Here is a 21,083-nt window from a genome sequence, read left to right as displayed (position 1 = left end):
CTACACGCCACACCCATTTTTGGGTTTCTAGGTCAAAGGTCAAGGAAAAAAAATATTCTGACCAGCTTTCGCAGCCGAGCGTGGCACCCGTTATGCGGTGCTCTTGTTAATAGATAGCGGCACATCCCTTGCTTACATCTAGCTCTGTTGTAAATAAACAATTTATAAGCAGTATTACTCCTTCAGATTGTTTTACAAATTCTGGGACCATGTACACAAAAGATGTCTTTAATATTAGACTGTGTCTTGGGCCATGTACACACAAGATATCTTTTATGTTAGACTTATTCTTGGGCAATTTGAGACTGTTTCTAGGGCCTATTGGACTGTATATTGTGCCATGGTCATAAAGCTCTTACTGGAAATGTTAAGTACAATGCACACTTGTTGTTACAAATTACATAATCCTTTACTGTTCTCAGCATGAGGAGCTGCTGATCCTGTATGTGACTGCCCTGGTGACTATAGATGGCTTCAGTCTGTACCAGGCCCTCAAAGCCTGTAGAAATCAGGTGGCCAGAGGTTAGCAACATGTTGCACAGGTTGACTTGAGCAAGTGTGTCAGTATGCTGGAATGTCCGTTTACTGCAAAATAATTATTATTTGTGTGACTTGAATTTTTGTTAATTAAGTTGGTAGACTTATTTGTGAATTTAAGATCCCAATGAAAAATTAATTTAATTATCCTTAACTTTTTGGGACCGAATTGCAATTGCCCTTGAGAGACATTAAATAGAATAAGTCCAGATGCTACTCAAAAAAGGCAACATTAAACTTGGTACTTAGCTGACACTTGACATTTCCTGTAAAACGCTTATGCAGTACAGCAATATCGATACTGTCAACTTAGTTTAGGTATAATAGTAATGATTGGGGCAAATTGTAGACACCTGTTATCCCCAGTATATGTATTGTGGTCTTCATGGATGTTTAATTTTAATCAGTCAAGCTTCAGTGAAATAAAAACAATGAGATGATGATGTGTGATAACCGATATCACTTTATAAAAAAAAAATCTGTTCTTTTATTGGAGAGAAATAAAGCCTTATTAAAAACTAAGCAAAATCATTTGCTTACATTAGTCACAAACAATAAAATACACACCATCCCCAATTGGCTATGGTCTAGGTGAGATTGTCGTCAATTTGATCATACATTTATACAACGTAAATACATGAACAACCATCCAAATAACAGTAAATATCCAATTAGAAGAGGGCATAATCTTGTGAGTGTATATGTGGTTTCATTTCCAAGTTAGTATTTGGGTGCCGTTGGGTGAGGATATTTAGTTTTTTAATGAGAGAAAGAATTTTTTTTAGATAGTAATTAATTTAAACATATTTTTAGCCGGATTTTTTTCGAAAAAATCTCGGCTTATAGATTGATGTTGTCGGGCGGGCGGGGGGGCGGGCGGGCGGGCGGCGTGCTCGAAAATGTTAAAGTTCTTATTTCATGGTATAACTTTGGTATGCTTGGACCTAGAGTCTTCAAACTTGACATGAAGGTTGGCCAGGATTAACAGATGACCACTGGTCATTTCAAGGTCATTCATTTGAAGGTCAAGGTCACTGTGACCTTCAATATAAAAAATGTTAAAGTTGTTATAACTTTGGTATGCTTGGACCTAGAGTCTTGAAACTTGACATGAAGGTTGGCCATAACTAGTTAGTAACCACTGGTCATTTCAAGGTCATTCATTTGAAGGTCAAGGTCACTGTGACCTTGAATGTAAAAATGTTAAAGTTCTTATTTCATGGTATAACTTTGGTATGCTTGGACCTAGAGTCTTCAAACTTGACATGAAGGTTGGCCAGGATTAACAGATGACCACTGGTCATTTCAAGGTCATTCATTTGAAGGTGAAGGTCACTGTGACCTTCAATATAAAAATGTTAAAGTTGTTATAACTTTGGTATGCTTGGACCTAGAGTCTTGAAACTTGACATGAAGGTTGGCCAGAACTAGTAAGTAACCACTGGACATTTCAAGGTCATTCATTTGAAGGTCAAGGTCACTGTGACCTTGAATGTAAAAATGTTAAAGTTGTTATAACTTTGGTATGCTTGGACCTAGAGTCTTGAAACTTGACATGAAGGTTGGCCAGAACTAGTAAGTAACCACTGGACATTTCAAGGTCATTCATTTGAAGGTCAAGGTCACTGTGACCTTGAATGTAAAAATGTTAAAGTTCTTATTTCATGTTATAACTTTGGTATGCTTGTACCTAGAGTCTTCAAACTTGAAATAAAGATTGGCCAGTACTAGAAGATGACCACTGGTCATTTCAATGTCATTCATTTGAAGGTCAAGGTCACTGTGACCTTAAATGTTAAAATGTTAAAATTGTTATAACTTTGGTATGCTTGGACATAGAGTCTTCAAACTTGACATGAAGGTTTGCAAGCACACTTAGATGACCACTGGTCATTTCAAGGTCATTCATTCTAAGGTCAAGGTCACTGTGACCTTGAATGTAAAAATGTTAAAGTTCTTATAACTTTGGTAGGTAAAAATGTTAAAGTTCTTATTCCATGTTATAACTTTGGTATGCTTGTACCTAGAGTCTTCAAACTTGACATAAAGGTTGGCCAGTACTAGAAGATCACCACTGCTCATTTCAATGTCATTCATTTGAAGGTCAAGGTCACTGTGACCTTCAATGTTAAAATGTTAAAATTGTTATAACTTTGGTATGCTTGGACCTAGAATCTCAAACTTGACGTAAAGGTTTGCAAGCACACTTAGATGACCACTGGTCATTTCAAGGTCATTCATTTGAAGGTCGAGGTCACTGTGACCTTGGATGTAAATATGTTAAAGTTGTTAATACTTTGGTATGCTTAGACCTAGAGTCTTCAAACTTGATATGAAGGTTGGCCAGAACTAGTAGATGACCACTGGTCATTTTAAGGTCAAGGTCACCGTGACCTTGAATGTAAAAATGTTAAAAAATAAAAAAATTGAGATCAAACTTTCCTAATTGTCAATTCAAGTTCATATTTGTGACCTTAAATGTTATTGTTGTTCATGTATATGCATGCATTCAAAACATAACACAAGGTTTGCTCATGCCTTGAAAAGTACTTACATTTCATTTTGACCTTTGAACAATATTTCAGTAATTTAAGTATTGCATTGACAAAAACACGAAAGGTACTTTCCTGTCATTTAAATCAAAAATCCGGCTTCAATGCGGTCATCTCCGACCGCGGAACTCTTGTTCATCATTAAATTCATATTCTTGCAAATATATTACAAATGCTATAACTTGTAATTGGTTGTTATGTTGGGATCTTAATCGACAGTTCTGCTCAGATAAGGAAAGAATACCATAAATAACTTATTGAACACCTAAATTTTAAGCTATGGATTGACTATAGAAAGTGAGTAACACCATCGCGATTAAGCCAAAAACGCCTTAGAATTTTGTAATTTAATAAGACTCGTTTGAAATTTGCATTATGGCTTCAAACTCTTGGAAACGATCATTCAATACCTATCTTCTGTTCACTATTAGTTTTAATGACAATGGATGAGTTTAATGGTATGTAATAAACAGACTTAAACAGAGCTTGTTACTATCACTTCATAACAATTGAGTAGTTAATTGGCAAGTGATACTCCTGTATAAGTCTCCCTTTCCCCACTGTGATTTATCAAAAAACATATTAACAACACATAGGCATATGACCGACATGAATTCCAAAGGTTTTTGTCAAAACCAGAAATCCTTAAATTTTCTTTTCACTAAATGTAGCTTTGCTTAAAAAATCCCAGAAATTTAATTCTGACAAGTATGAACAATTGTGCATTATATGCCATTGTTTTATCGAGGATTTGGGGATTTTTCTTTATCTGATTATGGAAAGGGTAAATAAACTCTTTGTTCCCAAGACACAGATAGACACTTCTTTAATATAATTAATGGACTATTATGTTGAATTTGAAAATGTATTATACTAGTATTTAAAATGATTCTTCGGTTTTCTTTATTAATAATCAAATGTGTTTCTTTGAATTTAAACAAATCAAACTCCACTTCTGTATCATGTTCCATTGTGGCAGTTATTGAAACACATGAACAGAAAATATCCAATATCCAAAGCAGTGTGTTGTTTTGTTTCAGTCCCTAAATGCTTTAATTCCAGCAACCGCAAGTGGTGAGGCTAGCCTTCAGCCACCTCCCTTGGCCTACAAGAAGTGGGCCCCACAGGACATGGAGACTATAGTGGACATGCACACCACAGGTGAGTCTTAGAGATGACTTCTTTAAAATTGTCATGGATCAATACACTCACTACAAAAGAAGGCATTTAGTAAGTTTGTTCCTCATTTATTTCTCCTTTCTGCAGCAACAAAATCACAGACTTTGGGGCAAGCGTTGATGTATTCCACTGTTTTGATAGTCAGTAATAAATCATGTTATAATTACTGGTTTGTTTGTTAGTGTGTTTGTTTGTTTGCCCCAACTTTAACATTTGCAATAACTTTTGCAATATTGAAGATAGCAACTTGATATTTGGCACGCATGTGTATCTCATGGAGCTGCACATTTTGAGTGGTGCAAGGTCAAGGTCATCCTTCAAGGTCAAAGGTCAAATATATAGCTTCAAAGCGGAGCAAAAGGTGACGAAGTGTTTCTGACAAACACATTTTAAAGTACTAAGTGTTTTTCTTTTGTGAGCACTCAAAGTTAAGGCAGAAAGTGACACTATGAATAGCTTACATGCACCACTGCCAGGTCGCTGTTGATATTTGAAAATAAACAATTATCACTTGTCAAGGCTCTATACACATTTCACATAAATACTGGCCCAATATTTCATTCACTTATTTAATTGTTAGCAAATGAAGATTTCTCTCAATACTTGCTTGACATACTTGTATGGGTATACCTATTATATGAGTTGCTGTGAATTAAGATTAAATACAAAAATACATGTAACATTTGGTAAACAAATGCTTGAAAACGAACATTCCTGCAAATTGCTGCCTATATATATCATTATTTATAATTGCAAACGTGCATCTGTGTGTGTCATTATTGCTAATTACAAATCTGTGTTGCAGGAGTTCACACTCCCAATCCGTTTGATCAGATGGTTCTGGCCTCCATTGTGTCCCACAAGAACAGTATACGTCCCGCCCCACCCGCTGCCTCTGTGTACCTTTTGGCCGGCATAGGGCCTTACACTGGCTTCTTCTATGCCATAGAGGTGAGTTTTGTTGTGTGATGTCTATGCGCCGTGCTCTGCTAAAAGGGGGTGTAATGCATGTGCGTAAAGTGTCGTCCCAGATAAGCCTGTGCAGTCCACACAGGCTAATCAGGTACGACACTTTCCGCTTTTATGATATGTTTCTTCTTAGCAAAAATCCAGTGTAAGCGGAAAGTGTTGTCCCTGATTAGCCTGTGCAGACTGCACAGACTAATCTGGAGTGACACTTAAGGCACATGTATTAAACCCCCTTTTCACAGAGCACAGCTCATATCGAGGGTCAGGCATGAAACTGTTCTGTCTGCTGGACATGCTTGTATAAAATGTACTACTTTTACAACCGGCTCATGACATGTAGTGAATAAAGCTTAAATATTGTGGCTATCTAACTAACCAAAGCAATTCCTTTCATACCAATACTAAACGTAAGCTGAGACAGTATTTAAGTTTTATACATGTACTGGTCTTAAAGATGAATTTTATAAGATTATATTTGGTATTCTGGTCTAGAAAAATACTCATGTTATTCAGAAGTATGAAATGTTTTGATAGTACAAGTGCGCTCCTTATCCATGCATATTCCATAGTGTTCTATCAGTCATAATTTATTTCAATAAAAAGTAAGAAGTTATGTCAATCCATGCACAGTCATATTCCACACTGTTATGTCGGGCAGTAGTTATGTCAGTGACATTTTATGATATTTTATACTATTATTTTCCTGCTGCATTTTCAGGGAAGCGCCCAACCTATTCTGTCTGAAGTAGCCTTTGCTGTAGCCAGTAAACTAAAGTCAGCTATCATGTCTGCTGCAAGGTACGCTTGTAGCCAGTAAACTGAAGTCAGCTATCATGTCTGCTGCAAGGTAGGCTTGTAGCCAGTAAACTGAAGTCAGCTATCATGTCTGCTGCAAGGTAGGCTTGTAGCCAGTAAACTGAAGTCAGCTATCATGTCTGCTGCAAGGTACGCTTGTAGCCAGTAAACTGAAGTCAGCTATCATGTCTGCTGCAAGGTACGCTTGTAGCCAGTAAACTGAAGTCAGCTATCATGTCTGCTGCAAGGTAGGCTTGTAGCCAGTAAACTGAAGTCAGCTATCATGTCTGCTGCAAGGTACGCTTGTAGCCAGTAAACTGAAGTCAGCTATCATGTCTGCTGCAAGGTAGGCTTGTAGCCAGTAAACTGAAGTCAGCTATCATGTCTGCTGCAAGGTAGGCTTGTAGCCAGTAAACTGAAGTCAGCTATCATGTCTACTGCAAGGTAGGCTTGTAGCCAGTAAACTGAAGTCAGCTATCATGTCTGCTGCAAGGTACGCTTGTAGCCAGTAAACTAAAGTCAGCTATCATGTCTGCTGCAAGGTAGGCTTGTAGCCAGTAAACTGAAGTCAGCTATCATGTCTGCTGCAAGGTACGCTTGTAGCCAGTAAACTGAAGTCAGTTATCATGTCTGCTGCAAGGTAGGCTTGTAGCCAGTAAACTGAAGTCAGCTATCATGTCTGCTGCAAGGTAGGCTTGTAGCCAGTAAACTGAAGTCAGCTATCATGTCTGCTGCAAGGTAGGCTTGTAGCCAGTAAACTGAAGTCAGCTATCATGTCTGCTGCAAGGTACGCTTGTAGCCAGTAAACTGAAGTCAGCTATCATGTCTGCTGCAAGGTAGGATTGCTGTAGCCAGTAGACTGAAGTCAGCTATCATGTCTGCTGCAAGGTAGGCTTGTAGCCAGTAAACTGAAGTCAGCTATCATGTCTGCTGCAAGGTACGCTTGTAGCCAGTAAACTGAAGTCAGTTATCATGTCTGCTGCAAGGTACGCTTGTAGCCAGTAAACTGAAGTCAGCTATCATGTCTGCTGCAAGGTAGGCTTGTAGCCAGTAAACTGAAGTCAGCTATCATGTCTGCTGCAAGGTAGGCTTGTAGCCAGTAAACTGAAGTCAGCTATCATGTCAGCTGCAAGGTAGGCTTGTAGCCAGTAAACTGAAGTCAGCTATCATGTCTGCTGCAAGGTAGGCTTGTAGCCAGTAAACTGAAGTCAGCTATCATGTCTGCTGCAAGGTAGGCTTGTAGCCAGTAAACTGAAGTCAGCTATCATGTCTGCTGCAAGGAAGGCTTGTAGCCAGTAAACTGAAGTCAGCTATCATGTCTGCTGCAAGGTAGGCTTGTAGCCAGTAAACTGAAGTCAGCTATCATGTCTGTTGCAAGGTAGGCTTGTAGCCAGTAAACTGAAGTCAGCTATCATGTCTGCTGCAAGGTAGGCTTGCTGTAGCCAGTAAACTGAAGTCAGCTATCATGTCTGCTGCAAGGTAGGCTTGTAGCCAGTAAACTGAAGTCAGCTATCATGTCTGCTGCAAGGTAGGCTTGTAGCCAGTAAACTGAAGTCAGCTATCATGTCTGCTGCAAGGTAGGCTTGTAGCCAGTAAACTGAAGTCAGCTATCATGTCTGCTGCAAGGTAGGCTTGTAGCCAGTAAACTGAAGTCAGCTATCATGTCTGCTGCAAGGTAGGCTTGTAGCCAGTAAACTGAAGTCAGCTATCATGTCTGCTGCAAGGTAGGCTTGTAGCCAGTAAACTGAAGTCAGCTATCATGTCTGCTGCAAGGTAGGCTTGTAGCCAGTAAACTGAAGTCAGCTATCATGTCTGCTGCAAGGTAGGCTTGTAGCCAGTAAACTGAAGTCAGCTATCATGTCTGCTGCAAGGTAGGCTTGTAGCCAGTAAACTGAAGTCAGCTATCATGTCTGCTGCAAGGTAGGCTTGCTGTAGCCAGTAAACTGAAGTCAGCTATCATGTCTGCTGCAAGGTAGGCTTGTAGCCAGTAAACTGTAGTCAGCTATCATGTCTGCTGCAAGGTAGGCTTGTAGCCAGTAAACTGAAGTCAGCTAACATGTCTGCTGCAAGGTAGGCTTGTAGCCAGTAAACTGAAGTCAGCTATCATGTCTGCTGCAAGGTAGGCTTGTAGCCAGTAAACTGAAGTCAGCTATCATGTCTGCTGCAAGGTAGGCTTGTAGCCAGTAGACTGAAGTCAGCTATCATGTCTGCTGCAAGGTAGGCTTGTAGCCAGTAGACTGAAGTCAGCTATCATGTCTGCTGCAAGGTAGGCTTGTAGCCAGTAAACTGAAGTCAGCTATCATGTCTGCTGCAAGGTAGGCTTGTAGCCAGTAAACTGAAGTCAGCTATCATGTCTGCTGCAAGGTAGGCTTGTAGCCAGTAGACTGAAGTCAGCTATCATGTCTGCTGCAAGGTAGGCTTGTAGCCAGTAAACTGAAGTCAGCTTTCATGTCTGCTGCAAGGTAGGCTTGATTGATGGTCTTTGTTATATTAGGTTATTAATGAAAACAAGTGTTAGGACATTCAATTTTAGCTGTTTACATGTTTTACATGGCTTAAGAGATTTTATAACAGAAATTAACAGATGTTCATTTATTTATTTTATATCCATGCATACTTGGTTTTAAAATTGGTCATGTATAACCAACTTAACCTTGTCAATAACTCAAAGGGATCAGCATAGCATTTCACTCATACTAATTTAAAACCATGCACAAATAGTATTACTGAAATCAAATGTGTGCACTCTTGTAGTGGATGGTTGAGTTTTGGGTCAAAAGGCAAGTCAGAGACTAGCGGTGAAAAACAACCAAAAATAGAACCAGCTACACCTTTACCACTGAGGTAATATTCTTCTAATAAATCAGATGGTATAAAAGGATTTTAATTTTGTTTTTGTTTGCAATATGTAATCGTGTTAAACAGTTTTAATGTTGATGATTTTAAACATGTTTAACCATGATTGGCATTGTTGATGAAATTATTAAACAAAAAATTAGCCTTAGTTTTAAAAATATTTAACATTATATCCACAAAACTCTACATCATTTGCAGAAATAGTGCAAAAAGTTTGTAAATGAGTACCTCTTGTTCTAGTGATGTTCGGGATATGTGCAAGGATGTTTACCATTTACACATGTATGTGGACATCTGACTTTACCTCCTCTGCCCTTTCAGATTTGGTTTACCGGACCAGCGCCGCGAGGGTCTCTGTGTCAGCCTGTCACCTAACAACACATACGCTGTCACCACAGACAGCTTTGGCAGGGTCATACTCATTGACATCGCTCAGGGAATAGCCATAAGGATGTGGAAAGGTATGGACCATTACTACAAGGAATATTCTTGCCTTACTAATGCAAATGGCCTTGATTGGTTACCTCTCCTTATCTATCGCATACTCTATATAGGGATCGGTACAGGCTAATTTTACCGGTCAAAAATTTGACTGGTTATTTTTAGAAACATATCGTGAGATTATTCGAGGTTCAGGGGAAGTAATCCGTGTACCATTTCCGGTGTATTTTCCCGAACTTTTTGACAGCTGATAGGTAAGAATAAAAGATCGTTCTAGGCAAATAAGATTCACAATACACATGCAACTCAAATACTACATGATACATAATATCCTCGCGTTACTTTAAAGTGGAAATTCTTGATTTGTGAGCATATGAATCTTTGTATAAAAAAATGTGACGTTACAATGTTTATGTCTGCACGTGCTGTTTCCCATAAAAATAGTTATAAACCACGCTCCGATTGGTCTTCGCATTATCCAATTAAAATCGCCGATACATTAGCCTGTACCTGTACCTGTATATTATAGTCAACGGAGTCAACGGTTATATTCAATGGGGAACCAGTTAAGCAAATGCTCTTGGTCTCTCAATATGTCTCAACTATTGACCAATCATATTGTTTATAACTTTTGAGAATTTATTGTTATTGGTTTAATACCCAGTGTAGAAGATTAATTCTTAAGATTTAACTCTTGAATGTCGTTGTCTTGGTTTTAAATTTATTTATTTTAGCTCAATTGCATCAAAAGCCTCAGGCTTATAGAAACGCTCTCAAGTCCGTTTCCTGGGCTTATAACCAGTACTCGGTGTCTTTGGGGAAGATCTAGGGAACGCTCCTCGAGTGGGGATCAAACCTGTGACCTCCCCGTCGCTAGGCGGACACTTTATCCATCATGCCACGGCAAACTTGTTGTTGTCTTGGTTCAGGAGTATTACAAATTTAAAATACATGTATAAAGCTTAACTCAAACTCATGTTTGTGTCTCAAAGTTGGTTTGAATCAATAGAGAAAGAATGTAGATTAAAACACTTCCCAAAGTTGGTCTCACCTTAGTTAACTATGAGACACAAATAATAAAAAAATTTGATGACATATGCAACCTTACACAATATTTCCAATTATTGAATGAAATTCTGGGTTCATGTTTTTTAGTATGTTGAGATTTAAATTTGCACTTAGTAATTAATTAATTAAAAATAAAAGTGACACATTTTTGCATAACCAAGTCCATGCTATATTAAACATGTATCTAAGTGGTAAAGGGTTAAATACGTATCTAAGTGGTAAAGGGATAAATACATATCTAAGTGGTTAAGAGTTAAATACATATCTAAGTGGTAAAGGGTTAAATATGTATCTAAGTGGTAAAGGGTTAATACTCTGTAGGTTACCGTGACGCCACTGTGGGCTGGGTCGAGGTCAAGGAGGAGGAAGAGTCCCACTCTCATGTCAGGCAGTGTCGCAGTGCACAGTTCCTGGTTATATATGCATCCAGGAGGGGCATTCTGGAGGTATGGACAGTTGGGCTATACACTCCCAATTTATGGAATTAGTGATGCATGGCTATTGCCGGTATGTAATGTGAGTTAATGTGCATAGTCTTTTTTAAATGAACTAAACATGCTGTTAAAGAGCTTAACTTTTGGATAAAGCTTTGTTTTAGATGTAAATTTCAGCTTCTTTTGTTTAATAACTGTTTATTGCCACTTCTACGTAGCCCTTAGTACTAACTATTGATCATAATGCTTACAGATATGGCTTGCTGGTAATGGCCCTCGTGTGGCAGCATTCAACGTTAGTACTAACTATTGATGATAATGCTTACAGATATGGCTTGCTGGTAATGGCCCTCGTGTGGCAGCATTCAACGTGAGCAAGCACTGCCAGCTGGTGTCCATATCTCACGGCATACTCGGTCTTAACAATGTCACCAGTAAAGGGGTCCGCATCAAGGCCTTCCAGGTGGCCCTTCTCGACCCTGCAGGTACTCTGAAGACTGTCCAGGTTCCCTTCCATCTGGCACTCAGGTACGACAGATCTGGGAAACAATTATTTGATTATCTTTTTTGCTTAGACTTGTGAACCGTGTATGCGGACATGGGGAACTTGTATTTGCTATTCACCACTATTAAAAATGATTATGGGTTAAACTTTGTGAAGAATGGAACAATAGAGGTAATTAGTTCATGTTCTTTGGATATGTGTAGGGATTTATTGGTGAAAGATAATTGTTAACCTATTATATACCAGTGAAAATTATCACTCTTGGATTTTTCTGTTTCACACGAGTGAAGGTAAACATGCATAACATATTTATACAATCATTGGTTTCAATAAAGTGTTGATTTTTTTATAATTTCTTATCAAAGAAATATTAATTTCTCTGATCCCTCATTATTAAAATTAATATTTTATGGAATCTTGTCAGTATAATGTATGTAAGATGTTGTATTTGAACTTATTTGTCTTAAGTTTCTATTGTTTTCCATTCATTTTTTCTGTGTATTTTAACTCATACCAATAATTATACCCTTGTATTGAGTAGGTATATGGAGTAACTCTGTTGGTTGCCATGGTTACATGAAATGTTATCGGTTTGTGGATCGAACTATTGCCGCATTTCTAAAACGATAAAATTGAAACGAAAAATGTGTCCGCGCCATGAAATGTAGATTGAGAAACATTTTCCCGAGTTTTTTGCAATCGAACATAACTGACACAGTTTGGTTGTGACAAAGCTTTTGATTTTGTTTTCTTTAAAATACGAACTTAAAAAAATGAAAAATAGGCCCATAAACATTTTAATTATGTATTCAAATGTAATTTTATGCTGATGAACATATTTGAATGTTCTTATACCTACACATATTTCAGTGACAAAAACAACAAAAGAGTAAGAGACATGCATCTTCTTAAAAGATTGAAGGAAATACTTAGAGAAAACAAAGAGGAATCAGGTGAGTTATCGTTTTCAATACTGAAACTTTTTAAAATTGTCTAAATACACATTAATTAACAAGTTTTTATGACTCCACTTTCAATCTTTAGATGTAAGGTAGGGGGGTGGGGCAGGGGCATTTAGATTTTTCTGGCAGTCTTTATGTTTGTTGTAACAATTATCTGAGTTTTGTCCTTTAAATATGTATCTAAGATATGAAGGATTAAATAGGTATCTAAGTGGTAAAGGGTTAAATACGTATCTAAGTGGTAAAGTGTTTATATATTCCCATTATTCTTATTCAGAATCACTGGCTGCCCAAGTTCAGGATTTGTTGCTGAATATTAAGATATGCAGTATAGCCCAACAGGTACATGTTAAAACGGTTTTACTTGAATTAAAATTAATATAGAATACCTTATCTATCAAAACAACAATTTAAGTTGGTTGTTTTCTTACATATTTTTAGCCGGATTTTTTTCGAAAAAATCTCGGCTTATAGATTGATGTTGTCGGGCGGGCGGGGTGGCGGCGTGCTCGAAAATGTTAAAGTTCTTATTTCATGGTATAACTTTGGTATGCTTGGACCTAGAGTCTTCAAACTTGACATGAAGGTTGGCCAGGATTAACAGATGACCACTGGTCATTTCAAGGTCATTCATTTGAAGGTCAAGGTCACTGTGACCTTCAATATAAAAAATGTTAAAGTTGTTATAACTTTGGTATGCTTGGACCTAGAGTCTTGAAACTTGACATGAAGGTTGGCCATAACTAGTTAGTAACCACTGGTCATTTCAAGGTCATTCATTTGAAGGTCAAGGTCACTGTGACCTTGAATGTAAAAATGTTAAAGTTCTTATTTCATGGTATAACTTTGGTATGCTTGGACCTAGAGTCTTCAAACTTGACATGAAGGTTGGCCAGGATTAACAGATGACCACTGGTCATTTCAAGGTCATTCATTTGAAGGTGAAGGTCACTGTGACCTTCAATATAAAAATGTTAAAGTTGTTATAACTTTGGTATGCTTGGACCTAGAGTCTTGAAACTTGACATGAAGGTTGGCCAGAACTAGTAAGTAACCACTGGACATTTCAAGGTCATTCATTTGAAGGTCAAGGTCACTGTGACCTTGAATGTAAAAATGTTAAAGTTGTTATAACTTTGGTATGCTTGGACCTAGAGTCTTGAAACTTGACATGAAGGTTGGCCAGAACTAGTAAGTAACCACTGGACATTTCAAGGTCATTCATTTGAAGGTCAAAGCTGTCTGTGGTGACCTTGAATGTAAAAATGTTAAAGTTCTTATTTCATGTTATAACTTTGGTATGCTTGTACCTAGAGTCTTCAAACTTGAAATAAAGATTGGCCAGTACTAGAAGATGACCACTGGTCATTTCAATGTCATTCATTTGAAGGTCAAGGTCACTGTGACCTTAAATGTTAAAATGTTAAAATTGTTATAACTTTGGTATGCTTGGACATAGAGTCTTCAAACTTGACATGAAGGTTTGCAAGCACACTTAGATGACCACTGGTCATTTCAAGGTCATTCATTCTAAGGTCAAGGTCACTGTGACCTTGAATGTAAAAATGTTAAAGTTCTTATAACTTTGGTAGGTAAAAATGTTAAAGTTCTTATTCCATGTTATAACTTTGGTATGCTTGTACCTAGAGTCTTCAAACTTGACATAAAGGTTGGCCAGTACTAGAAGATCACCACTGCTCATTTCAATGTCATTCATTTGAAGGTCAAGGTCACTGTGACCTTCAATGTTAAAATGTTAAAATTGTTATAACTTTGGTATGCTTGGACCTAGAATCTCAAACTTGACGTAAAGGTTTGCAAGCACACTTAGATGACCACTGGTCATTTTGACCTTTGAACAATATTTCAGTAATTTAAGTATTGCATTGACAAAAACACGAAAGGTACTTTCCTGTCATTTAAATCAAAAATCCGGCTTCAATGCGGTCATCTCCGACCGCGGAACTCTTGTATCTGTGCTTTGTTGACAAATGCTTCTATGCTGACACACACGATTTTGGGTTATTTTTTAACTTCATTGTGTTGTTTTGTTTATGTTCAAACTCGAGTGACCACAGTCAAAGATATTCTTTCAAGATTAAAATTTATTTTCCTTCATTAAAAATCTTAAATATTACCACATTCTTATTTAGCTCATCTATCTTTTGAAAAAAAATTATGAGCTATTGTCATCACCTTGGCGTTGGCGTCTGCGTCGGAGTCGGCGTCTGCGTCCGGTTAAGTTTTGCGTTTAGGTCCACTTTTCTCAGAAAGTATCAATGCTATTGCATTCAAACTTGGTACACTTACTAACTATCATGAGAGGACTGGGCAGGCAAAGTTAGATAACTCTGGCGTGCATTTTGACAGAATTATGTGCCCTTTTTATACTTAGAATATTGAAAATTTTGGTTAAGTTTTGTGTTTAGGTCCATTTTTCTCAGAAAGTATCAATGCTATTGCATTCAAACTTGGTACACTTACTTACTATCATGAGGGGACTGAGAAGGCAAAGTTAGATAACTCTGGTGTGCATTTTTACAGAATTATGTGCCCTTTTTATACTTAGAATATTGAAAATTTTGGTTAAGTTTTGTGTTTAGGTCCATTTTATTCCGTAAGTATCAAAGCTATTGCTTTCATACTTGCAACACTTACTAACTATCATAAGGGGACTGTGCAGGCAAAGTAATGTAACTCTGATTGGCATTTTGACAGAATTATGGGCCCTTTTTATACTTAGAAAATTGAAAATTTGGTTAAGTTTTGTGTTTAGGTTCACTTTATTCCTACAGTATCAAAGCTATTGCTTTCATACTTGCAACACTTATTAACTATCATAAGGGGACTGTGCAGGCAAAGTTATGTAACTCTGACTGGCATTTGGACGGAATTATGGGCCCTTCATACTTAGAAAATTGAAAATTTGGTTAAGTTTTGTGTTTTGGTCCACTTTACCCCTAAAGTATCATAGATATTGCTTTCATACTTGGAACACTCGCAAACTATCATAAGGGTACAGTAAAAGGACAAGTTGCATAACTCTGGTTGTCATTTTTACGTAATTATGGCCCTTTTTTGACTTAGTAACTTTGAATATATGGTTAAATTTTGTGTTTCGATCCACTTTACTTCTTAACTATCAAGGCGATTGCTTTCAAACTTCAAATACTTTCATGCTATCATGAGGTTACTGTACCTGGCAAGTTGAATTTTACCTTGACCTTTGAATGACCTTGACTCTCAAGGTCAAATTATTAAATTTTGCTAAAATTGCCATAACTTCTTTATTTATGATTTGATTTGATTGATACTTTGACAAAACTACTCTTACCTGACATACCACAATAGACTCCACCCAAACCATCCCCGTGCCCTCCCCTCCTACCCCCCCATCCCCCCCCCCTCCCCCCATCCGAATCCCCCCCCCCCTAATGTTATTATTTTATGATTAAAATACCGTCCAACCATCGCACCCAAGAATCCCCCCCACCCCCCCCCCCCCCCCCCCCGATTTTTAATTTTTTCCGCATTTTTTTCGCATTTTTGGAAAATAATGTAATAAATGTCCACACCCCCACACTATACACCCCTCTTCACTCCACCCCTCCCTCCTTTGTGATTGAAAATGAGAGTCCCTTCACCTTTAAAAAGAAAATAGATGAGCGGTCTGCACCCGCAAGGCGGTGCTCTTGTTATTTGTTATTAACCACTTGCTATCGTATTGCAGTGAGTAGCATGTAAATGATTTACATTTGAGGAATTATTGTTAATTTCCACAGGGTGTCGACAAGATTCTTTCCACACCATATCTGAGTGCCAAGTTCATGTTGGGCATTCTAGCAGCAATTGTTCAGAGACTCAAAAATATAGGCAAGTTGCTTTTTAACCAGGTTTTCCGAAGGAAAAAACTGGTTATTATATTGGCGAATGCGGGCGGGCTGGCTGGCTGGCTGGCGGGCTGGCTGGCGGGCTGGCGGAACAAGCTTGTCCGGGCCATAACTATGTCGTTCATTGTCAGATTTTAAAATCATTTGGCACATTTGTTCACCATCATTGGACGGTGTGTCGCGCGAAATAATTACGTCGATATCTCCAAGGTCAAGGTCACACTTTGAGTTCAAAGGTCAAAAATGGCCATAAATTAGCTTGTCCTGGCCATAACTATGTCATTCATTGTGAGATTTTAAAATCATTTGGCACATTTGTTCACCATCATGGGACGGTGTGTCGCACGAAAGAATCACGTCAATATCTCCAATGTCAAGGTCGCCACGACTAAAAATAGATTTAAAAAAAAAAAACTTACAAAGGGGGTTAATTTTGTTTGTTCATTTCAAAAGTTCAGTTTGAGTTTTCTCCCTTTATCAGATTTTTTTTTCACAATGAAAACCTGGTTTTGTGACAATTTTGTCCCTTGTTTACCACATTTTACTGTGTTTAGAGACTCAAAAATATAGGTGAGTTGCTTTTTTACCACATTTTACTGTGTTCAGAGACTCAAAAATATAGGTGAGCTGCTTTTTATGCCCCCGTTAGGGTGGCATATAGCAGTTGAACTGTCCGTCCGTCAGTATGTCAGTCTGTCTGTCCGTCCGAAAAAACTTTTAACATTGGCCATAACTTTATAAATGTTGAAGATAGCACCTTGATATTTGGCATGCATGTGTATCTCATGGAGCTGCACATTTTTAGTGGTAAAATTTCAAGGTGAACATTATTCTTCAAGGTCTAGGGTCAAAAAAACAAATTCAAGGGAAGTAATAAGCTTTAAATGGACATAGTTATCTGACCTGCCTACGTATATAGTTTTGTTAAATATATCAAAGCGGCGCAGTAGGCAGCATTGTGTTTCTGACAAACACATTGTGGTAAAAGATCAAGGTCAAGGGCATCCTTTACGATCGATGGTAAAAAATACAGATTTAAGGGAAGTAATAAGCTTTAAAAAGGGAGAAAATTATTCAATATTGAACATAGCCACTTTATATATTTGGCATGCATGTGTATCTCATGAAGCTGCACATTTTGAGTGGTGAATCTACAGTCACGGTAGTGGCTTTTAATTATTTGCTACTAAAAATAGAGATTTGTTACAGACAATTATTTTCCAGGGAAGTAATTTATATAATTATAAATCTCATATTATATATTTCCTTACCAAGAATTGAAGTTCTTTTCACAGTTACTGTACAGATTTACTATTTTGATTATTTATAACCCAAATGATTGATCTTTCAATTATTTTTTTTAAATTATGTAATTATAATTTCTTTGATGTTCATTACATACCTGTGGACTTATGTCTATAGATACATGATCAACTCTGTCTATGATCTCTTTTAAACCGCAGGCCTTGGTTGTCAGTGATGTCTGACATGGTCATAATTGACTGTGAGACCCCAACCCCCCCAACCCCCCCCCCCCCCCAGTTGGATTGGACAAATTCAAGGGAAGTAATAACCTTTAAAAGGAGATGATTTCTACACCTGCCAAATGATAAATAGAAATTTTATTTCAATGTGGCGCAGTAGGGGGCATTGTGTTTCTGACAAACACATCTCATGTTTACCACTTTAACTGCACGTTAGTTTTTATGCCCCCGGTAGGGTGGCATATTGCAGTTGAACTGTCAGTCCGTTTGTCTGTCTGTCTGTCTGTGTGTCCGTCCGAAAACTTTAACATTGGCCATAACTTTTGCAATATTGAAGATAGCAACTTGATATTTGGCATGCATGTGTATCTCATGAAGCTGCGTATTTTGAGTGATGAAAGGTAAGGGTCATCCTTCAAGGTCAAAAATCAAAAAGTAACATCCAAGGGAAGTAATAAGCTTTAAAAGGGAAATAATTGCTAAACCTGCCAAATGATATACTGAAATTTTGTTTCAAAGCCGCGCAATAGGGGGCATTGTGTTTCTTACAAACACATCTCTTGTTATACATTTATTTTCTGCTTTCCAATAACTCAGTGGGTACTTGATAGCACTCTATGACATAAACTCCAAAGAAATTGAATGTAAGTCATTTCTGTATAATATCACCAAAATACTCATAATTACATGTCCTGTATCATAATATATGAGCCGTGTGCAGTCCGCACAGGCTAATCAGGGACGACACTTTCCGCCTAAGCTGGATTTTCGCTAAGAAGAGACTTTCTTTTAACAGAAAATATTATAAAAGCAAACTGCACAGGCTAATCTGGAGCAACACTTTATGCATATGCATTAAACCCCTTTTTCACAGAGCACTGCCCATATCTATTGTGTTATCAAAGATTTTTGCCTTCACAGGAGAAAATCATCGAGACATTGAGCGTCGCCTGTTTCTGCAGTACTGTCAGCTACAGGAGCGACTCATACAGACGTACATAGAGTTGTCTACCCTTCAGTCCACCACACAGGCTGTAGAGCAGCACACACAAGTGGGTACTCACACCAGTCTCACAGGGAGGTTTTTACTTATCACAAAATGCTCACAATTACCTATGTGATCATTCCATGTCTGGGTTTGTGTGGTATGTGGGGTGGGCCATCAGCTTTTGATCAATCTTAATGAAACATGGCAAGAATTTCTATCTTGAAATATATTTGCCAATTTCAAGTTTGGTCAGATAAGGTTGAAAACTCTGTTTCCATGTCAAAACTTGGAGAAAAGAAAAGGTTATCACTCTTAACCCTTTTTTACTCAGAAGCAAAGTGAAAATTGCTTTGTGCAAACAGCATAAAACCAGAACAGCCTACGAGTAACTTGCAGGCTGTTCGGGTTTCATGCTGTTTGCTGTTAATCATTTCTTTAGGGTTGGAAATTAAGCCTTAAACACTTGAATCTAGTAAGAAAGGTCTTATATTAAATTAAATTTATTAAGGGACTACAAATGCGTGAAAATATGTTTCTAAGAGGTAAAGGGGTAAAGCTTTTTTTCAACCTTTTTGCGAGGAAATTTTACCTAATGTTTTCAGACTCTGTCCACACTTCTTGGTCTGAGCGACAGTGAGGTGGAGCACATGATGGCCCAGGCCATTCGTTACCATGGCATCCCAGCGGCCAGTCGGGGTGGAGCTCGAGTCACATTTAAGGAAGACGGTGTGACCAATGTGGCTGACTTTCTGTTCTGCTTTGCGTGCACCCCACATGCAGGGGAGAGTGCCACATCTGGGCCTGGAACTGTGGCTCTGGCTAAAGACTTGACTGATGAAAAGACGCTTCAATTAGGTAATACAACGATTTTAATTAAGGAATGGCTATTTGACAGTTTAGGATTAAGGTGAACAACTATGGATGTCGATTGTATATGTCAGTGGTAAACATTAGCGCATGGATGCATATTCCAATCTGTTCATATACTTGGACAAACAACCTTAGACAATAACAATGAATCTATGTATTTTGTATCTGATCAGTTTTGAACCGTCAGTAACTAGCAAAATTAAATATTTCTGCACTTTATGTATTTTATCAAAAACAGGAAAATAGTTTCAAGTGAAGTATAAGGATCTCGCAATGTTGATATAGGAAACAATAAAACTCCAGAAACATTATCAGGTATAAAATCATTTGTGTCTTTTATGTCAAAACAAGCAACACAGCATTAAGCATTAGAATGATAAAAGAGGGGGTAGATAGATAGATAGATTTATTTCAACATAAAATGCATAGATTTACATGGCAGCATGTTATATACACACAATAAGTAATCAAAACAACCTGCATGTAGCTGCCTGCAGGGGTGACAGCCTTGGAACAATAAAAGAGATGTAGACAGCCTTGGAATGATCAATGAAAAGAGGGGGTGAAAGCCTTGGAATGGTCAATTAAAAGAGAGGATGAAAGCCTTGGAATGGTCAATTAAAAGAGGGGGTGAAAGCCTTGGAATGGTCAATTAAAAAAAGGGTGACAGCCTTGGAAGAGTGAATTAAAAGAGTGGGTGATGGCCATGGAACAGTCAATTAAAAGAGGGGTTAAAAGCCTTGGAATGATCAATTAAAAGAGGGGGTGACGGCCTTGGAAAAGTCAACTAAAAGAGGGTTTGAAAGCCTTGGAATGGTGAATTAAAAGAAGAGATGACAGCCTTGGAAAGTCAATTAAAAAGATTAAAGAGGGGGTGACAGCTTTGGAACAGTCAATTAAAAGAAAGGGTGACAGCTTTGGAACGGTAAATTAAAAGAGGGGGTGACAGCATTGGAACGGTCAATGAAAAGAGGGGGTGGCAGCCTTGGAACAGTCAATTGAAAAGATTAAAAGAGGGGGTGACAGCTTTGGAGTGGTCAATGCAAAGAAAGGGTGACTGCCTTAGAAGGGTCAATTAAAAGCAGCTGGGTTGAAACCAATTTTAAGGCTAGATAAACCTCACAGTAACCCAGAACTTATAGCAAAGAATATGCATTCTTTTGCATTACAGTAATTTACTGCAAACAGCCTCTAAAGGCTGAAATATGAGAACATTGAGTCATGTATTTTTTTATGACGCTTTGTTAATCACATTGCCATGGTCCTTTAAATTAATCAACATTAAAGATATACGTGTTCTGCTTATTGCTTCGTTTTGTCAATATCTCCATTTGAATTCTGTTTCAGGGCGGCTGATGTTTGAGCCATGTCTAAAGTATCAGACGTCTGCCACTGATCTGTTCACTGCCATTAGAAACTGCCTGGTGCCTACAGAAGATTTGGCGGTTAGTGACTTGATTTTAAGAAATTTACATGATAAAGAGGGTTTCATAAGATTATGACTATTTTAAGTCAAATATATCTATGCTTGAATCCCAAATACCAATAATTTT

The 21,083-nt window shown here is 37.8% G+C and overlaps 1 protein-coding gene and 1 long non-coding RNA gene across 2 annotated transcripts in view; one reads left to right on the top strand and one right to left on the bottom strand.

The window, feature by feature from the left end:
* The window catches only part of LOC127872173 (rab3 GTPase-activating protein non-catalytic subunit-like), a 39,979-nt gene that overhangs the window by 746 nt on the left and 18,150 nt on the right, over window positions 1–21,083 (top strand). Inside the window, exons 3-17 of the mRNA XM_052415506.1 lie at window positions 423–522; window positions 4,152–4,250; window positions 5,074–5,219; window positions 5,956–6,035; window positions 8,787–8,876; window positions 9,210–9,349; window positions 10,719–10,843; window positions 11,160–11,359; window positions 12,207–12,289; window positions 12,576–12,640; window positions 16,081–16,191; window positions 16,795–16,810; window positions 18,594–18,724; window positions 19,263–19,515; window positions 20,878–20,975. Of these exons, the coding sequence (XP_052271466.1) occupies window positions 423–522; window positions 4,152–4,250; window positions 5,074–5,219; window positions 5,956–6,035; window positions 8,787–8,876; window positions 9,210–9,349; window positions 10,719–10,843; window positions 11,160–11,359; window positions 12,207–12,289; window positions 12,576–12,640; window positions 16,081–16,191; window positions 16,795–16,810; window positions 18,594–18,724; window positions 19,263–19,515; window positions 20,878–20,975 (1,737 nt within the window). The remainder of the gene's footprint in view (window positions 1–422; window positions 523–4,151; window positions 4,251–5,073; window positions 5,220–5,955; window positions 6,036–8,786; window positions 8,877–9,209; window positions 9,350–10,718; window positions 10,844–11,159; window positions 11,360–12,206; window positions 12,290–12,575; window positions 12,641–16,080; window positions 16,192–16,794; window positions 16,811–18,593; window positions 18,725–19,262; window positions 19,516–20,877; window positions 20,976–21,083) is intronic.
* On the bottom strand, window positions 12,767–13,715 carry LOC127873889 (uncharacterized). The gene is made up of 2 exons (XR_008046424.1): window positions 13,551–13,715; window positions 12,767–13,401 (listed from the first exon to the last, which is right to left on the bottom strand). It is a non-coding gene; the product is annotated as an uncharacterized LOC127873889 (long non-coding RNA).

The sequence above is a fragment of the Dreissena polymorpha genome, chromosome 3 (genome assembly GCF_020536995.1).
Source record: "Dreissena polymorpha isolate Duluth1 chromosome 3, UMN_Dpol_1.0, whole genome shotgun sequence".
NCBI lineage: Eukaryota > Metazoa > Mollusca > Bivalvia > Myida > Dreissenidae > Dreissena > Dreissena polymorpha.
The sequence above is the reverse complement of the archived record's forward strand: the minus strand, read 5'-3'. Positions and strand labels throughout refer to the sequence as shown.